Source organism: Phaseolus vulgaris, chromosome 1, assembly GCF_000499845.2.
Source record: "Phaseolus vulgaris cultivar G19833 chromosome 1, P. vulgaris v2.0, whole genome shotgun sequence".
NCBI lineage: Eukaryota > Viridiplantae > Streptophyta > Magnoliopsida > Fabales > Fabaceae > Phaseolus > Phaseolus vulgaris.
In genome coordinates, this window is record NC_023759.2 from 29,986,830 (window position 1) to 30,008,031 (window position 21,202).

Sequence of the window (21,202 nt, forward strand, 5' to 3'; positions counted from 1 at the left end):
TGCAGATCAGATTTACTCATTCAGTCAACAACAAATGATTTTAGAATCCAATTATTTATTTTCATCATTATTATTTTTTAATAAAGAATCGTTGTAAATTACATAAATAGTAGTTTTCGTTTTCACCGTTAATTCCTGAAGTTCATTATAGAACGAGGATTAGGGAGATTCAGCTGCTGAATTACACATCACATATCAGTGATGAAACTGTGACAGCAAATAGCAACCCATTCTTGCCCGCACTCATATCAAGAAATAAATATCACACAATATTTCTCTCTCTCTCTCTCTCTCTCTGTCACACACACACCACTACGTATCAATCCTCAGAGCTAGAACCGTCTTTCTTCTCTTTCTTCTCAATTTGCACATTCTACTTTTCTATCAAATATCTCCTTATTTTGTTTCTCTTCGAACCAGACAAACGCTTCTCAAACACTTCATTTGAAGTATTTATATTCCCTTGTGAAGACCCGCAATAGCATATCTTCTGCTTGAAGAAAAGGGGAGTTCTATTACGCTTTCTCTCTCCACCCATCTTTGTTTTCACTTAAAGGTTAGATTTTTATTCAAATCATTTTTCATGGTGAATCCTTCTCTTTCTGGGATTCTGTTAGATTTAATCATGTTCAATGGGCATGTGGTGTTTTGATTTGGAATCCAAGGCAATAACATGTTATGAACAAATTTAAGCATTTCATAATAATACTGAAAGACGTGTAACTTGAGTATTGCCTGATCATTTCATTTCATTTCCTTTTTCTTGCTGGTCTGAGTCCCATAGAATGTGAGCTTAGTGTCCTTGCAGTTTGACTCTGATCTTTCATCACTTTTTTTTATTAAAAAAAATCAATTTTTGGTCAGAAATTGAGTTGTTTATGCTCTGTCATTATTCGTTTTGGAAGCTATGGTGAATCCAGGATTGTTTTCTGGGAATAAGTCCGTGAATTCGGTGAAAGTAAGCTTTCGGATTCCGTATTTTACACAATGGGGTCAAAGCTTGCTGGTGTGTGGCTCTGTACCCGTGCTTGGTGCCTGGAATGTGAAGAGGGGTGTGTTGCTCAGTGTAATTCATCAAGGGAGTGAGCTCATCTGGGGTGGAAGCACCACAGTGCCAAGAGGGTTCCAATGCCAGTACAGCTATTATGTTGTAGATGATAAGAAAAATGTACTAAGATGGGAGACGGGGAAGAAGCGCGAACTGATAATCCCTGAAGGGGTTCAGAGTGGACAGGAGATCGTGTTCCGTGATCTTTGGCAGGTGCTGCCTTTCTCTCATTCCACTTTTCTGTGCCACCATTTCAAGTAATTCTTTCTAAGGTTGCTTTTTGTTGCTTCTGTAGAGAGAGATATCCTAGTTTTACTGCCATTCCTGATATAAATTTTGATTAATTTTGTTAGACACTGTAATACACCTTTTCAGTGTGCTCTTTACCTGGTAGCTGTAAGAATGAAAGATATATTTTTAACAAAAAAAATATTGAGCACATTGTGCAGATTCCAAAGATGCTTTGCTCGTTTTTTTTTTTCACTTGGGTTCATTAGTCTGATATTTTATCGGTTGCTATTACTAAGTGGACTTGCACTTAATTATAACATAACATAATTCTCCTGATTATGCAACAGTTGCCAATATAATAAGATAATTCATTGATAAGCTATTATTCCTTGATCTTTTAGCTCATAGTTTTGCCAAAAATATTTCACTTGGCAATCTCTCAAAGTTTGTGTAGAAATTACTTCTACAAGTTAATAGTTGTCATTTATAGTATAATTCAATAAATTTTAGTTAGAATAAAAGTTTTAGTTTTTAAAACTGTATTCACGAGATCTCTACGTATTTTATTGTCAAGTCCAGGCTGCCTCAGATGCCCTTCCTTTCAGAAGTGCTTTCAAAGATGTTATTTTTCGGGAAAGCTGGGATTTGAGCGACACAACTGCAGGAGTCAACCACATTAATTTTGAACCAGAAAGTAAATCTTTTCAAATTAAATTTTTAATCTCTTATTGGGACTTTTAGGTGGTGAATGTGTGTAGAGTGTTGGTTTATTATTTTGCTGTTTACTCTTATTTTTATTTCTGATGACTAGGAGAAGCTGTCCTGGTCCAATTCAAAATTTCCTGCCCTAATGTTGAGAAAGACTCATCAGTGAGACCTTTTTTTCCCTAATGACTAATGTTGTTTATCTGCATGCACTGTGAATTCATTAAAAACATGTATATGTGTATAATGATACATCTAGGATTTGTGGTTAAAAGGTTTCCACTTACCTTAAATTAGCGACCTCTCTTTAACTTTTGCAGATATATGTCATTGGTAGCAACACAAAGTTGGGTCAGTGGAAAGCTGAAAAGGGACTAAAACTCAGCTATTTTGGTGAATCTGTCTGGAAAGCTGAATGTGTGATGCAAAGGAGTGATTTTCCATTAAGATATCCATTTTTGAACTCTTCATCATAAACTATATGAAGAAATTATGATGTTACTAGTTTCATATGTTACAGCCACGATTTTCATCGAGCTTTATATTTTCCTTAACGGTAAATCCACATATAGATATGGAAAATATGATAGGAATGGGAAATTTTCTATAGAGACTGGTTCAAACCGAGAAGTTTCTACCAACTCCTCAACGAATGATGTGAAATATATTTTTCTCTCAGATGGCATGCTGCGGGTAAGTTGCTGAAATTACATATTGGTATGGAGATTGTGCTTTTTTGTTTTTGAATTTTATAGCTTTAAATTGTTGGTTTTCTTTGACAGGAAACACCTTGGCGTGGTGCTGGCGTAGCTATCCCTATGTTTTCTGTCAGGTCGGAATCTGATCTGGGTGTTGGAGAGTTTCTTGACCTGAAGTTGCTAGTTGACTGGGCTGTAGCATCTGGTTTCCATTTAGTTCAACTTTTACCTATCAATGATACATCTGTGCATGGGATGTGGTGGGATTCTTATCCATACAGGTATGGAAGCTTCAAAATCATTGTAGAGATCAGATAATAATGTAGGTACTTTTTAAATATCATTGTAACTGGCATTTTGCAGACATGACTTTTACTCTACATTAAATGGAGATATAAAAAACTGATAAAACATTAGAACTTGGCCTTCCACAAAAGAAAAATGGAGACAGCTTCGCAATTAAGAGTTAGCCCTATTTAAATAGGGTGAAATAACAATAAAACACCAAAAAGGAAAAAAAAAATACTCCTGCTCCCAAATACCAAGAGTACTGCCAAATACTCCTTATTTTTCTCAATAACTGGCCTCCCTTCTCTCATTCTCCCTTTCCTATTTATCCCACCTTATGGCAGTAACATCAGAATCATTCTCCTCTCCACTTTTCACACCAGTTGTCCTCCTCTCATCTATGTACAGTGACTACAGTCCACTATTTTCTTTCAGACCATTCACCACATTTGAAGGCAGCTCATGCTGTTTCTTCGTTCTACCGTTGAGGGGTACTAGTGCATTAGAAACTCAGGCAAAAATATAACATAAGAAGTAGGAATTAATTTTCTTAAAATTTGTTTAAAGTTGCTAAACACTCTTCTTTGATCTCCTTACAACTTTGGGTTGGCTTATATTTGATTTTCTAAGTTTGAATTGCCATTTTGATTTAAAAATCTTTCAAACTCTTGTTAGATTATAAGATACAATCACCATTTTGTTTCTCGACATTAAGCACACTTATTGCAAATAGGATTAGCTAAATCCCTGATTTATTTCTACCTTATTGATTTACCTATAATTTGTCTACAATATTATTTGCGATTTACTTGTTTTATTTCATTTATTGACAAATTCGAATACTTGTAACTTAGTTATGTATGAGGCAAAGTTTCCTTGCGTTGCTATAGGTAAAATTTCCTTGTATAATGTTAAAGATTCCTATTAAATGGGATTTTCTTGATGATGAGAGGCATTTAGTCCAATTTGATTTGGTACTAGAGCTTCAGCTCTAAAACTTAAATCTCTTGTTACTCTTAGAGCTTTCGCTTATGCACTTTTTAACCCAAATTTTTCTTGGGTTCTTGTCTAGGGTTAAGATTCTTGAAATCTTGTTTGGTGTGAATTTCTTCCTCTTGGTTAATCTTGTTGGAGAAACCTCTTATTGTATTAGGAAGAAATATTTTAGTTAGGAATTTCAATTCAAACTGTTTGTGAAAGGGAAGGAATTAGGGGGGTGTGGTGGGTCCGGTCTAGCTCCCAAAAGATGGGAGGCTTAAGATGCATGGATCATATCTTGGATATTATGTTCAATTAAACCACATATGGTGCTCAATCTGAGATCATTCTGTTCTGTGAAAGAAATACGGGAATATTTGAAACTGACTATTAGTAAGAATTGTTAGTGTATAGTTGTCCAACTGTTTGCCTTTTTTGTTAGTGTAGACCTGACCATATGTTTGGTTGTATGTTGGTGTACAATTGTCCAACTGTTTTATTAAATGTTACTGTACATGTGTCTAGCTGAGAATTGTTAGTGTACATCTGTCCATTATAATATTCACATTAGCTAACAGTGCAAGTGGTAGCACACAGCTGCTGAACAATGCAAACACTATAAATACTTGTAACATTCATTTCAATGATTGTTGAACAATTAATAAAATTTCTCTCGTTCTGTTTCTCTAAGATGGTATCTAGAGCTTCTTTTTGACGATCCAGTTTCTTCGTCACTCGAAGTGATTGTCCATTTTGCTTCTTCTTCTTCTTCTACCATTCTTCATTCTCGTGGTGCTGTAATTGTTCTTGCTGTTTGTAGGGATATCGAGTGCGGAAGCGTGATAATTTTAACCAAAGATTATGAGAAATTAAAGTAACAAGTAAAGTGAGAATGATACCAGAATTTTTTAGGTGGAAAACCCCTTTAAATAGAGGTAAAAAACCACCGGCGAGAGAGCCAAAACTTCCACTATAATGGTACTGGGAGTACAATGAATTCCTCTCAGGCTAATGATAAATAGCCCTAAAACAAATCCTCTCTATATGGGTTAAACACTTACACCCAAGAGCAGAAATAGAGAGTATAAGAAAAAAGAGAGAGGAAGCAAGTGTGTTGCTGTTTGTTGTGTGTTACATTGCTTGAAGGAAGTCACTATATATAGTGGTTCTAGGAGACAACAATAATAAATACAATTAATGGTAATTAACCTCCCATTGATTGCAATTGATTGCGGCAATTAATCTTCCATTGATTGCAATTGATTGTGGCAATTAATCTCCCATTGATTGCAATTGATTGTGGCAATTAACCTCCCAATTATGACAAGAAAACGGAAAGGTGAGTCATAAACCCACACTGTTGTTATTTGTTCTCGCTGCTCTGAGATTGCGTTTGGTTTAGTTTCGTCAATTCGATGTGTGATTTGTGATTGAGAAACATTAATTGTGTTTGCAGTTTGTTCCATGAACTGGAATTGGTTTGTTTTAATTTTGTCGTTTGTTGCAAGTTGTACTGTGGTTTTATTTTGTTTAGATGTTTTGTTAACGTATATGTTACTATGGCTTTCGCTTCTGCTACGTAATCCTTTCCTATCTCAATTGCTGAGAAACTTGAGGATACAAACTATCTCCACTGGAAACAATATGTTGAATTGGTAATTAAGTCACAAGTTACAACGATTTGTTGTAAATCTAGTTGTTCCTCCTTGTTTTCTCACTGAAAATGATCGAACACTTAACAATATCAATCTTGAATATGAAGCTTGGGAGGTTCAGGATCAAACGTTACTAGTTTGGCTTCAGTCCACTCTTTCAAAATCACTTCTCTCTCATGTACTTGGTGCAAATAATTCTTTTTATGAAGTTTGGGAGAAAATTCATGAATACTTTTGACTTCAAACTAAGTCTCAAGCACGATAGTTGCGTATTGCAATGCTTGCTATTAAACTAGATTCTATATCAATGGAAGACTATCTCCTCAAAATTAAAAGCTATGTTGATGAACTTGTTGGTGTAGGAGTACTTTTGCGTCATGAGGGGCATATTGATGCTATTCTTGAAGGACTTTCGTCTGATTTTTCACCTGTTGTCTCAGTCATTGAATGTAAGAAACATACACCTTCAATTGGTCAAGATAAGGCATCTTTATTTCTCAAAGGAAATACATCCTTGATCTACTCAGAGATTGGAAAGTTGGGCTCTAAGACCAATGAGTAAAGCAAAATCATAGGATTGAGAATGATGAGGAAAACCCAAAGGTGGAGAAGACACAATTATCAAAGACTTGTGGAAATCTGGTGACATGGAGGAGTAAGAAACAAAATGTAGTTACAAGATCAAGTGCAGAGAAAGATTTAGAGTCATGGCTCAAGGGGTTTGTGAACTATTATGGATGAAGGTCATACTCGATGACCTCAAAGTAAAATATAAAGCTCCTATTGGACTGACATGTGATAATAAGTCTGCCATCAATATTGCACACAATCTAGTTCAACATGATCGAACAAAGCACGTAGAGATAGATCAACATTTCATTAAGGAGAAGTTGGATAATGGTCTTATAGCCATCGACTACATCCCTTCAAGACTCCAATTGGCAGATATGTCTACTAAGGGACTTCCCACAAAATAGTTCAAAGATCTTATATGCAAGTTGAGAAAGATAGATATACATTCACCAGCTTGAGGGGGAATGTTGCATAATTAGGAGATGGTTATTCCATAATTAGTGAAAATTTTGTTTTCTATTTATTAGGACAAATTTGATATCTTTTGGAGATTTGATTTGATTTGTATAGCTTAATTACCTATTATTTCTTATTTTAACTACATATTATTTATTTCCTTAATTAGGTTGTAAATAGTCTATAATTTTAGATTGTATTTGTATATACATTTCAGAAATTACATTTCAACTTTTGCTTTCAACTTTGTATTAGAGCTCTCGATTGGGAGACTCGGCTTTTGCATTTTTTCCGGGCAGCCTTCATTGCTGCAACCTTTTTTTCCATTGATCGCAACCTTGCATCGTTTATCGACTGCTGCTGTTGACCGTCGATCGCCGCCGTTGACCGTCGATCGCCGCCGTTGACCATCGATCGCCGCCGTTGATCACCAACCATGAAAGTATATATTGGTGCTTACTATGCATGATCAATTGTTGATAGGAGATCCACCACATGCTATTGCATGTTCTTGGGTGGAAATTTGGTGACATGGAAGACCAAGAAACAAAATGCAGTTAGAAGATCAAGTGCAAAGGTAGAATTTAGAGCTATGGCTCAAGGGTTTGTGAACTATTATGAATAAAGATCATACTCGATGACCTCAAAAGTAAAATATGAAGCTCTTATGGAACTAACATGTGATAATAAGTCATTCATAAGTATTGCACACTATCTAGTTCAGCATGATCGAACAAAGCATGTAGAGATGATCGACGACGGTCGCGTGGTCAACGGTGCAAGGTTGCGGTCAACGGAAAAAAGGTTGTAGCAATGAAGGTTGCCCGAAATTTTTGTTCAGTGGTCAACAATAAAAAGGTCAGCAATGAAGACGGTACGGAAAAATGCAGAAGCAGAGTCTCCTAGAAACAGGAGCTTTGATGCCAAGTTGAAAGCAAAAGTCTGTAATTTCTGAATGTATATACAAATGTGATTATAGTATAAATTTATAGACTATTTACAACCTAACTAAGAAAAGAAGTAATAGGTAATTAAAGCTATACAAATCAAATTAAATTTCCAAAAGATATAAAATCTGTCTTAATAATTAAAAAATGGAATCTGCACTAACTATGGAATAATTATCTCCTAATTATGCAACAATATGCCTTTAATTGCTAAAATTGAAGCTCTCCTTTATGGTCACGAGGCATGTCTCACTCGTTATGTTCAGGAGACACAGACTTAAGTATCACCATCACTAAATTACACTCACCCCCTTATCGGCATGGTTGTGGAGGCTCTTGTAATTGAACTTCTCGTGCTGGTGTTACTGTTTCTAGCAGAGGTCGTGGTGGTGGCAAGTTTGCCCATTTTCAGTGTTAGATCTGTCTTGAGTTTGTTCATACAGCCAATGTTTGTCATTTCAAGTTTGATGTTTCGTATCAACCTCATGAATCACTGTGTTTTGTTGATCCAACCACAACAATATATTCCTTATCCGACTAGCTCATTTAAGACATCAAATACATGGATAAATCCTAATAATAAGTCTGGACATAACACTCAAGCTAGCGCAATGCTGATAAAGTTCAGCTCTCAAGGAAATACTGGATACCAGATTCTGGAGCAAGTTTCCATGTTACTGGTGAATCTGAAAACATAAAGCAGCTTCAACATTTTGATGGTCCTGACCAGATTTTCTTAGGCAACGGTGCAGGTTTGAGTATTAGTAGTGTTGGTGTCTCTTCGTTTATCTCACCTTACGATTTAGATGTCATTCTAAAACTAAACAATTTGTTACATGTTTCTTCTATGGCCAAAAATCTGTTAATTGTTAGTCAATTAGCCAAAGAGAATTCTATTTTCTGAGTTTCATCCTAAGAAGACAAGTGTCTTGTTAAATCTCAGGGGACGAATAAAGTTCTTCTTCAAGGCGTTGTTGGTGTTGATGGACTTTATTCATTCAATAATCTCCAGTTTCACCCTCAATTGCTGTCATCTTCTAAGTGATTCACTCATAAGTATAATCTAAATAATCTGTGTTTTGTAAATAACAATATTCATATGTAGCACAATAGACTTGGTCATTCAAATAGTCATATTATGCAAATTGTACTGAAACATTGCAAAATTTCATTGTCCAAAAAGCTAATTCTTATTTTTGCTCATCCTGTTGTGTTGGTAAATCACATAAGTTTCCATCTCATGCCTCAAAATCTGTTTATTCTCCCTTAGAACTTGTGTTTAGTAATCTTTGGGGACCTACACTGCACATTTTACCTCTTATGCAGGGTACAAATGTTATGTTTCCTTTGTTGATGCTTGTTCTAGATATACTTGGATATTTCCAATAAAATCTAAGGGTGACAGGTTTGTTTTCTAGAATTTTTAACAGCTGTTTGAGTTACAACTTAGGTTTCAGAATTAAAAACATCCAGTCTGATTGAGTGGAGAATATAGACCTTTTGTGAGTCTCTTAACTTGTTGCGGTATAGATCGTAGACATCATCAAAATGGTGTTGTTAAGAGGAAACACAGACATATTGTTGATTTGGATCTTACCTTGCTGCACAAAGCTTCTCTTCCATTACAATTTTAGGATCATAAAACACATGGCTGAAGCTCATTCAATTTCTTCTCCTATGGTTTCTAGTTGCAAACTTTCCAAGCTTGGTGCTGATTTGTTTTCTGATCCAACTTTGTATCGCTCAGTGGTGAGGTCTTTACAGTATGCCAAACTAGACTAGAAATAAGCTTTTCTGTGAACAAAGTTTTTCAATTCATTACTATGCCTCTTGATTCTGACTGAGTGGCGGTGCAACGTATATTGCGATATCTTAATGGAACTTTGTCTCATGGATTACATTTTTAACCTGCATCTCTTGATCATCCGTTATTGTTGAAAGTTTTTTATGATGCCGATTGCGCATCATCAGATGTTGATGATAGAAGTTTCACATCAGGAGCAAACATTTTTTTTGGTCCTAATTTAATATCTTGGTGGTCTTGCAAACACCAAGTTAGTACTTAGTACTGAGGCAAAATATAGAAGTATGGCATAAACCTCTACTGAACTTTCATGGATTTCTACTCTGCTCACAAAATTGCAAATTCCCTGTGCTACTCCAGTACTTTTCTGTGACAATCAAAGTGCTGTACCCATAGCTCATAATCCAATTTTTCATAATCGTTCTAAACACATGGAGATTGATGTTTTTTTTTGCGTGAGAGAAGGTTCTGGCCAAGCAGCTTTGTATCTATCATATTCCTGCTCTTGATCAGTGGGCAAATGCTATAACAAAGCTGCTATCTTCAGATTGATTTACGTTTCTTCAAAGAAAACTCAATGTGAAGAAGAATTGGAAGAATTTTTGTTCTGCAAAATCTTCTCCTTGAGTTTGACGGGGGGATGTTAGTGAGAATTGTTAGTGTACAACTATCCAGCTATTTGCCTTTTTTCTAAGTGTACAACTGACCATCTGTTTGCTTGTATGTTAGTGTATAGCTGTCCAACTGCTTTATTGAATGTTATTGTACAGATGTCTAGCTGAGAATTGTTAGTGTATAGTTGTTCATTGAATATTCATATTAGCTAACAGTGCAAAGTGGTAACAAACATTGCTGAACGGTGCAAACACTATAAATCATGGTAGTTGAATCGAGATACAAGTAGTGTCTCGGAGAGCTGATATTATGAATTGTGAATTGTTTCATATCTGAATAGTAAGATTCATAAACAGTAAAAAAATGTAACATATAATTAAATATATAAGATATGTAAACATGCAAAGAAACAATTAATAACAAAACAACCTCATATTTCATGTTGAGAGTTGTAACACAATCTCAAAAAAAGAGTACAATGTGGTTGTTGCATAAGTAGGAAGACTTTGACAATACTTTCAAGTAATATCTGTAGTCAAGTGCCTTCCGCTGTCGCTGTTTGGTGCCGTGCCTCCTGTTGTCACGAGTCTGATGGTTGTCGCTGTTGGAGGAGAGGAGAAGAGGTTCGTGTAGCAAAGGAGAAGAGGTTCGCATGGGTAAAATTTTGAAATTAGGATTTTTAAATCCCTATTGATACACGATACGAAACGAAACGGTTCTGCGATTCAGCGATTCTTCTCACTATTCGCATGATACTATATCTACGAGAGCAAAAACGATTATTCAATCGGTTTGTATCGGGGGATGGTCAAACCATATTGTGAATCGCTCGATACTTAATACCATGCTATAAATACTTGTAACATTCATTTCAATGATTGTTGAACAATTAATAAAATTTCTCTGTTCAGTGTCTCTAGACTTATGATTAGGGCAACAATGCATGCCATTTCTAATTGGAAATGGAGACTGGAAATTTCAGCAAGGAAATTTGTCTTTTGAGCAGTACTATTCAGGTTTCCTGAATATGTGAAGTGAATATTCTAATATTGTTAATGCAAAAGTATCTAAGATGGCACTACAAACAACTAAAGCTGTTCATGAAGAGAGCAAACATGATCAATTCTTGATGAAAATAGGACCAAAATTCAAGACTACACAAGCTGGACTAAACAAATGTTGTCTTTATATGCCCCAACATGATGAAATGAATGAACAAAAGAACTGTTATCTTTTGAATGTTACACAGTTCGCTTCTTAAGTCCTCAATGCTTTTTAATATTTGGATAGAAAGTCTTAAAAATGATATTCTTATTAATTCTTTTTCACTGAAGTTTTGGAATGTGTCCCCATATTATTGGCTATTTGGTTCACATTTGAGTTATTAAAATTTACTTCCATTTGGTAATATGTGTTTTATTCATCTACCATCTCTTGAACGTCTTAAGCTTGCTACACAATTAGTTCAATGTGTTTTTTTGGGCTATAGTCCATCACTCAAATGCTAAGTATGTTATGATCCATAATTGCACCCGTATTTCTCAAAATGTGATATTCTTTGAGGATTAATATTTCTTTTAAAATCTTATTTCTCCTCATTTTTGATCAGGTTGTGCTTGCTCAATTTGATGATTTGCCTCATCCATTACATTGAAAATCCCAAGCCGAACTTTGTTTACAGTGATGACGATCTCCAATTACATTAGAACCTTCTCCTTATCTTGAACCAACTATTTTTCTTGAAGTTTCTGTTCTTTGGCGGTCCTCTCGAGCTTCTCACGCACTAAATCGATATGGTTTCTTTCCTCTACAAGATCACACATCTCTTGTTGCTACTTTGGCTCAAACTACGATGCCTACCTCTTATACTTAGGCAGCAACCCAAGCTGGTTGGGTGAAAGCTATGGGAGAAGAGTTGGAAGTCTTATAAGAAAATCATACTTGAGATATTGTTCCTTTCCCATCTAGTGTTAAACCTATTGGATGTAAATGGGTCTACACCATCAAACTCAAATCTGATGGATCATTAGACCGATATAAGACTCGTTTAGTGGTTCATATGGTAATTGATAGGAATATGGAGTGAATTATGAGGAGAGGTTTGCTCTTATGGCTAAGATGACTAGTGTTCGTGCCATCTTAGCTATAAATGCATCACAAGGATGACTGCTCTTACATATGGATGTTAATAATGTTTTTTTGCATGATCTAAAAGAAGAAATTTAGATGACTCTGCTGTAAGGTTTGTTTGTTACACATTCTTATGATGTGTTTGTAGGAAGGTCTTTTTTATTGAAGTAAGCTTGGTATGGTTTTGATAAGTTTCACTCCACTCTCCTTGACTTTTCCTTTACTTAAAGTTAGCACGATTCCTCTTTATTTGAGCAGAAGACCTGTAATGGAGTTGTTTTGCTTTTAGTTTATGTCAATAACATGCTATTACTGGTTCAAATCATATATTTATTTAGCAGTTACAACATCTCACTTTTTCTTTTTATAAGAAGGACTTAGGTCCAAAGAAATATTTCTTGGGTTGGGAAGTTCAAAATACTTTTGCTGGTATTTTCTTACTCCAAATATAGTAGAGAGTTAAAGAGAAGATAGGCAATCTGTCTTTTCAAAACTATCGCCCTACAAAAAAAAATATTCTTGTGGTAGGCCCTGTTCCTGGTCAGAAATATAAGGAAATAACCTTTCCTATTCTTTCCCCGGATCCCGCTAGTAAAAGAGATATTCATTTCTTAAAATATCCTATATACGTAGGCGGGAACAGGGGAAGGGGTCAGATTTATCTTGATGGGAGCAAGAGTAATAATAATGTTTATAATGCTACAGCAGCAGGTATAGTCAAAAAAATAATACGAAAAGAAAAATGGGGGTAGGAAATCACTATAGTAGATACATTGGATGAGCATGAAGTGATTGATATTATACCTCCAGGACCAGAACTTCACTTTGGCTAAATTGCTAGATGCCAATTCTATCCAAACTCCTATGGAATTGAATTTGAAGTGCTTCTTCATGTCGACTTTAAGAAAGTGGACTTTAAACTCAATTCAATTTTAGAAAATCGACTTGTAAAATAAAGTTTGCATCCACTTATATACTATATAATTTAGTTATATTTCTAGTTGATGTGAGACCTCTAATACACCTCCTCGTGCCAAAGACTAGACATCTCGAGCATAGGAGTAGATATTTGTGGATAGTCTAATGGTAGTCTGATAGCGGATGACACAATAGGCCTACCAAACCTTGCTAGAATGAGGTTTGATACTATCTTAAAAGATGGACTTTGTTAACACTAGCAATGCTAGTGCTATTCAGCTTGTTGCCAATCCCATGTTTCATGAATGTAGCTAGGACATTAAGGTTGATTGTCACTATATCTGTTATGCCTACCTCATTTGTCTTCGTCATGTATCCCCATATTGTTTATTTCTTTACTAAGACCATGTCTCAATCTCACTATTAATTTCTGGCTGGCAAATTTATGCTTGAAAAGATCCACCAACATCAATTTGAGGGGGATTTCAACACGATTAGCTAAATCCTCGATTTACTTCTTCCTTATTGTTCCCCTGTGCAGTATTTCTATGCAGTATTATTTGCTGATTTACTTGCTGTTTTATCTCAATAATTGACAACTTTGAATAGCTGTAAATTAGTCATGAATTAAACGAAGTTTCCTTGCATAGCTATTGGCTAAGTTTCCTTGTGTAACGCTAAAAATTCTTATTAAATGGGATTTTCTCGATGATATGAGGCATTCAGTCCAATTTCATATTCATGAGTGTTTTTTTTTGACTAAATATTGTTTGAGACATTTCATAGACTAATTATTGAGACCTGAGTGATCTTGTATTTGTTTGCTTTTCAGTTCACTATCGGTCTTTGCATTGCATCCATTGTACCTGAGAGTACAGGCTCTTTCCAAGAACATACCAGAGGAGATCAAGGTTATGTTTAGGAATTTTATTATCTATTAAGTAGCAACAGTAACAGTTTCAAAATGCTGATATTTGAAATGCTTTGCGGCTCCTTTAAACAGAAAGACATTGACAAGGCAAAACAGCAATTAGATGGGAAGGTAATGCTATCAAGTCTCTATAAAAGAGTATTCTCTAATTTGTGAAATGCATTGTTGAAAGGCTGATACAAAGTCTAAATAATTTGTCTTTTTAGTCACTCCTTATGTTTTAAATAAATATCAGTTCTGAGCAAACACCACTATATCCTGATTATTTGTATAATAAAAAGGATGTTCGTTTCTAAGGGTTTAATGATGCGTGGTATAATAATTTCAGTCTTCAATGTCACCTCACTCTTGTTTTTTTTAAGTGCAATGACACTACAAAACCTTTAGATGTAATTAATATTATAATTTGGTGTTTAAAAGCAACAGTTTTTTTCTTTGAAAATTCAATTCCTGCCGTTAGTTGAATAGAGTACCTCTTAGATTCAATTCAAGGGTTGAAATAAGAGAAACTAAAAACACATCCTTTTACAAACAATTATGAGAGCAATCTTTACTTTTACCTGTGTAAATAAACTTAGTAGTTGTAGTACTCCCGGAATTGAGATAAGTTTTGCAACCAAAAGTGCTTCAGTGAATGTGGCATTTTGTTAAGTCAATATTCAAGTGAGAATTTTTTGAAGTTGGGGACAAAAGTGACTGACACTTGGATTTTTAGGGAGTAAATTGGAGCTGTACTTCTGGTTTATTTACTGCAAATATGTTGTTAATTTTGTCATTTTTTTTATACCAAAAAAGCATATTGGTAAATGACAACTTCCTTATGGTTAATATTGTGTCCCTACAGGATGTTGATTATGAAGCTACAATGGCCACTAAACTCTCAATTGCTAAGAAAGTTTTCGCTGAAGAGAAAGATTTGATACTCAATTCAAGTTCCTTCCAGGAGTTCTTTTTGGAGAATGAGGTCTTACTACTGCATTGGGTTCCTGTTTAATATGGTGGCAAAAGATGCTTTATATGTCTTATCTTTTTGTTTTTTGTACATTTTTTTTTCTCTCCTCTGTAATAAAATTTCCATGATCAACTATTTCTTGAGAAACTACAAAAAAATAGCCCTTTTATCTTTTCCTCACAAGGCAGGGTTAATTTCTTGAATTAAACAACATCATAATATTATGAATCATATCAGATCTATAGAAAAACCATTAATCTCTGAATCTTTAGTGAGTAGTTTTTTTGGATCTGCCTCTGCTTCTAGTGATGGAGGCCAACCTTCCATCTGACTCAGCTTTAATCTTGATGTTATTAGGGTTGGTTGAAACCCTATGCTGCTTTCTCTTTCCTGCGGGACTTCTTTGAAACATCAGATCGTAGTCAATGGGGTCGTTTTGCTCATTATTCAGATGATAAGGTATATGCCTTGGTGTAATTTTTATTCTCTTTTCTTTTTACACGGTTATATTTGAGGTTTTATATTTCCTTTTGTTTACAGCTAGAGAAGCTTGTTTCCAAGGACAGCCTGCACTATGAGATAATTTGCTTCCACTACTATGTTCAATATCATTTACATTTACAAGTAAATTAAATTAAATCCTATCCCCTGTAAGTTCTTCATGACAATCAAATCACTAAAACAAATAAAATCTTACCATTTACTTCTTATTCTGACTACAGTTATCAGAAGCTGCAGAGTATGCAAGAAAGAAGGGAGTGATATTAAAGGGAGACCTTCCTATTGGAGTTGACAGAAACAGTGTGGACACCTGGGTTTATCCAAATTTGTTCCGAATGAACACTTCTACTGGGGCACCTCCAGATTATTTTGACAAAAATGGCCAGAATTGGGGTTTCCCTACTTATAACTGGGAAGAAATGTCAAAAGACAACTATGGTTGGTGGCGAGCTCGATTGACACAGGTTTTGGTTTTGAGTTCCTGATCTTATTCTTATCCTTAAGAAGATAATATCTATCCAAACTTAAATATATAAGCTGAAGATATTCTTTTTCTCTTAAATCAATGCCAGATGGCAAAATATTTTACGGCTTACAGGATTGATCACATATTGGGATTCTTCCGTATATGGGAACTTCCAGATCATGCTGCAACAGGTCTAGTTGGAAAATTCCGACCATCTATACCTCTAAGTCAGGTATCCTCTTGTTCTCTTAAATTTAAAGGGCATTTGATGCCGTGAATGTGTGCTGAACTGCTCTAACTTGCATAAGAAACTTCTTTTTCTTGCTCTGCTTTTAGTAAATTTATAGTTCATGCCTTATGTGTTGTAGGAAGAACTTGAAAGAGAAGGGATATGGGACTTTAATCGCCTGAGTCGCCCATATATTAAGCGGGAATTGTTAGAGGTTAGTAGTCTACCTATTTAGGCTATTACAGTTGCATTTTCATTGTATGTAATAAATTTACCTCCAGGCTGAATTTCTGTAATGTTTTGTAGAATTGTAAATGTTTTTCTCAAGATAAGCTATACTATTTCATATTCATTGTTGTTCAGGAAAAATTTGGAGCAGCTTGGACATTTGTTGCAACAACTTTTCTAAATGAACTTGACAAGAACTTCTATGAGGTGATAATCCTTTTTTGTATAGTTTATGTATATTATTTATTAATTTCTGTTTGATTATATACTTCCACATAGCACATGCCTTTAGATTTCATCATAAATTTTACATGAATGGACTTTGCTTGGTTCAGTCTAAATTAAGGTGGAACCTAATTCCAACCAAAAAGCATGAGTTACACATGATTGATTTTTCTACTCCCAGATTTGTATGAAGTTGAGTAATCTGCTTTTTTTTTAATACTGTTGTTATTATGTTCCTCTGCCTTTTTTGCTGTTCTTTCAATTATACAAGTGTGTTATTGATGCTTAGCTGCTTGAGGTAGAAAGAAGTGAGAGTGGAAGTTTTTTTTTTTTAAATAAATCATGTTAGACATATTAAGCTTTAGCATCACAACTAGGTTGGCATTCTAAAACTTCAACAATCATTTGCCATCAAATGAACATCCATAAAAGAAAAGAAATGAAAAAAATACAAACCAGCATATGGGAGCCAAACCAAACCTATGCCAAGAAAAGGAAAACCATCCCAGGAAGCTAACAAAACCTAAATTTTGGAAGGTTACGATTCCTAAAAAATTGGTGTTTACATAATAGATAAAGAATCAAATTAAAAGAAGTCCAATTTATTATCAACTCCTATGTTAGCCTTAAGATCAGCACATTTATTACCTTCGTGGAAGATGTGAGTGCTATTATCTATCCTTATTGCATTGGAGTTTAAATAGTTTTGAAATGAAATCCACGATTTGCTTAAAATTTTTGTTTTCAGAAATCCAGTAGATAGTATCTCTTCTTCACAAAACACAGACATGTTTGATATTCTTTATTGAAGTATTCGTAAATGGAAACCTTTTTTCATGATAAAACAATATAGGTTGCATGGTTGCTTATTTGTTAGGCAAAAGTGTGTTGACCATTCAAGATTGAAGTTATTTCTGTACCTATAGGTAAACCTCTTGCTATATGTTGGTAAAGAAGTGTAGTCAACTAACATTTAGGATTCAGTGGCACCAATCTGAGGGGTTTATAGATTTTGTCATGTATGATGTGATAACATAAAATGTCCAGATTTGTTGGTTAAATCTAGATATGCCATTCAATGGTTAAATTTGCTGTCCACTATCTTTTAATCAACATATATTCTATCCGAGTGTTAATTTATTTTATTTTCAATAAATGGTTTTAGTTCAAGGAGGATAGCAACACAGAGAAAAAAATTGCTTCGAAACTGAAAACTTGTGCAGGAAGTTCTCTATTGTTGGAGAGTGAAGACAAACTCCGGCGCAATCTTTTCGATCTTTCACAGGTAGCTTTATCAAATTTGCTTCCTTGTTCATATTCCACTTCTGTCCCTGTTTATATTTACTCGGAAAGTTAAATCTAATTAAGTTTTATTTTGATTTTGATTTACAGACTTGTTAAGAGTTTTAATCTATTCAGTAAACAATATGGTTCTGTTGGTTTAATCTACTATTGCACTGAACTGAAAGCCAAAACCTTAGTTACTGCAATGATGTGCCACTTTCTTATTAATTAATTAGTAGCATGAAATATTTTACATTGATGGTAACTAAATTTTTACATACTTCAATCTTAAATTTGGATTCTCTTTTAATATATTTTGAATTTTATTCTGTCTTGTTATCTGTGTTATTTTGGTATTGGAAGTCCTACATTATGTTCTATGCTATTGGCTTGCAGAATATAGTCTTAATCCGAGATCCAGAGTATCCAAGAAAATTTTATCCTCGTTTCAATCTTGAAGATACCTCAAGTTTCCAGGATTTGGATGATCATAGGTACCTTGATAATCCGCGACTTGTGCGTGCTGTCTACTGAGGATGGTTCCTACAATCATGCCACTTTTAAGCAAAGTTCTATGCAGAAAACTGTTCTTCATCTAGTACAATTTATTTTTTCCACATTCTTCTTGGAAATATCTACTCACTAGATCTCTTATTGCTTGTCATGTTATACAGCAAGAATGTTCTCAAGAGATTATACAATGACTACTACTTCTGTCGTCAAGAGAATCTTTGGAGTCAAAATGCATTGAAAACCCTGCCTGTACTTCTAAATTCATCAGACATGCTGGCCTGTGGGGAAGATTTGGGCCTCATTCCATCTTGTGTCCACCCTGTATGCCCATTATGTTTTCCTCAAGCTCTCTTAATCAAGAAAATCAATCTTTATTTCACTTTCAGACCACACATTATGACTTGTCCCAAAGATCTTGAAAAATTTAGATTTTTATTTTAGGTACATTAAAAGGATTTTACTATAAATTTGAAATGCAGGTTATGCAAGAACTGGGACTAGTTGGGTTGCGCATTCAGCGTATGCCCAATGAACCTGATCTGGAATTTGGTATTCCTTCTCAGTACAGCTACATGACGGTAAGGCTTCTATGTGCTATTGCTTGTCTTTGTCCTTATTTCATTTCTGCTCTCTTGATTGAACTAATGGAAACATATTTACTTTCTATTTTTATTGAGATTTCACGGTTGCACTTTGAGAAAATAATAATACAAAACCATCCTTAGGTTGGCAGGATGATGAATCCTCTATAAACAAATCTTACTTTGTCCAAAGTGTTTAGAAAATTATCAGAATATATATGAAGAATATCTAATATCCGGATTGTATCTTACAATAAATAATAATATCTTTTGATTATCTTTTAGGATTAGTTTCTATAAATAGGGCTAGTTCTTTATGTTTTGCATCATATTGTATCACGATTAACTCATCATCAGAATATTCATTCTATTCTATCATATTTTTCTCTCCCTAAATACCTAAAACAGTAACTCAAAATGTCTTATGGTTTATGCTGAAATGAAGTGAAAGTTTATGTTGTTCAGAAGGCATGTGATTAGATAAGCAACACAAAGTGGTTAATTTGGTCTCAAAAAGTGTATAGCGGTGTGAAGTTAATCCCTGAATTCAAAATAAATAAAGAAAAGGTCCTACCACTAGCTTTGATTGGGTGACTTGCGGCAATGTGCAGGTATGCGCCCCATCATGTCATGATTGTTCTACCTTGCGTGCTTGGTGGGAAGAAGATGAAGATAGAAGACTCCGGTTTTTCAAAAATGTTGTGGAGTCAGATGAGTTGCCTCCGGATCAATGTGTTCCAGAAGTTGCACATTTTGTTCTAAGGCAACATTTTGAAGCTCCATCAATGTGGGCAATCTTCCCTCTTCAGGTATTCTCAGTAGTCATGTTGATATAAAAGGGTGAAAGAAAACTTTGATTTATGGCTATCTGGACCATTTTCATTTTTGTTGTTTATCTGCACATGAAATTCATGCCCTTAATCTGGTGGAGCATGTGAACAGGACTTGTTAGCATTAAAAGAAGAATATACAACACGCCCTGCAACAGAGGAGACAATCAATGACCCTACAAATCCAAAGCACTATTGGAGATACCGTAAGTCCTAAGCTTTGTCATCACAGTTAACTCTGCTAGATAATCTGTGATTATTGTGATCTAAGTGTGTGCTTTGGATTGTTCAGGTGTGCATGTGAGTTTGGAATCATTGATTAAGGATATTGAGCTCCAAACCACCATCAAAGATCTTGTACGTTGGAGTGGAAGATCAGTCCCTAAGGAAGATTCAGGAGTAGATGCCAGCCTAGTGGCAGCATTGTCAGTAGCAGAAGCTGTTTCAGTGTTGTCAGTAGCGGAAGCTGTTTCTGGGAAACAGAAGTTTTCCAGTACCACGGAAAAGCCTGTTCTTGTCAAATAAAAGTTGTGGATGATGTTAACCATGCTAGCCCTTCAAATCATATCCCATAATTTGCTACGATGAAGATAGTAATAAGGATAATATGTGTTATGTTTTCATCTGTGCCCGTTATGTTTCTTAATAAATAATGCAAATAAATCTCGAAGCATGTATTGTTATGTCTAAGGTTTAGCTATTACGGGAAATGTTAGAAATACATTCTCTTATAAAGCTTAGAAATACACTCGATAGATTTGACACAAGTATACTACTTTTAATTTTTTTTTATAGAAAGCTTTATATAGATGCTAGATATCTCTATACTTTGTTTTATAATTATAATAATGATAATAATTCAGATGATATTTGTGACCATACCAAAAGAAAATACGTTATTTGCTAATTTCATGGTCAGTTTTTTGCAGACTCTAAATGAGAAAGGGAAAAATTACAGAAGATCAAAGTTCATGGCAGAAAAGACTAAGAAAAATGAAAAACATATAAACCATATTATCTTTAGAAAAATCATAACCTATAAAATTAAGAATATAAAATTAAGAATATATGACCATCATGCAAAAGTTTGGTCTTTATAAAAAGTATAATTAGTTAAATATATAAACACATCTATTGAGCAAAATTCGTGCACTTTCTCTGTTTAACAAGAAATCATCACAAAATAATACTATCTATCGTTACTAACAATTTATAGAGTCAACTTCGAATGACATTCAATGAAGATTATTTTTTCTAAGGAATTCTTTCCACATGTTTAAGAGCGAAGATAATAGCTAAAATTTTCATAGCAAGAGAAGATTCCTCTCCAACGATAGTCGATAAATTACCATAATTATCCCAAAAGATATCTTGTGTTCCTTTGAAAGTCTTTCTAGTAACTTTCAATTTAATATT

The 21,202-nt window shown here is 34.6% G+C and overlaps 1 protein-coding gene across 1 annotated transcript; it reads left to right on the forward strand.

Annotated features, from left to right (window-relative positions):
* Nucleotides 1-235: 235 nt before the first annotated feature.
* LOC137813886 (4-alpha-glucanotransferase DPE2) lies at nt 236-20,553 on the forward strand. Its single transcript, XM_068616352.1, has 23 exons — nt 236-556; nt 906-1,261; nt 1,859-1,973; nt 2,091-2,149; nt 2,305-2,432; nt 2,551-2,677; nt 2,767-2,963; nt 13,879-13,957; nt 14,050-14,088; nt 14,822-14,941; nt 15,287-15,388; nt 15,470-15,553; nt 15,652-15,894; nt 16,003-16,128; nt 16,265-16,339; nt 16,489-16,560; nt 17,744-17,863; nt 18,259-18,356; nt 18,537-18,696; nt 18,855-18,953; nt 19,568-19,765; nt 19,899-19,992; nt 20,079-20,553. Exons 2-23 carry the CDS (start codon nt 908-910, stop codon nt 20,309-20,311), a joined length of 2,922 nt encoding a protein of 973 aa, XP_068472453.1. The 5' UTR covers nt 236-556; nt 906-907; the 3' UTR covers nt 20,312-20,553.
* The last annotated feature ends 649 nt before the right edge of the window (nt 20,554-21,202 follow it).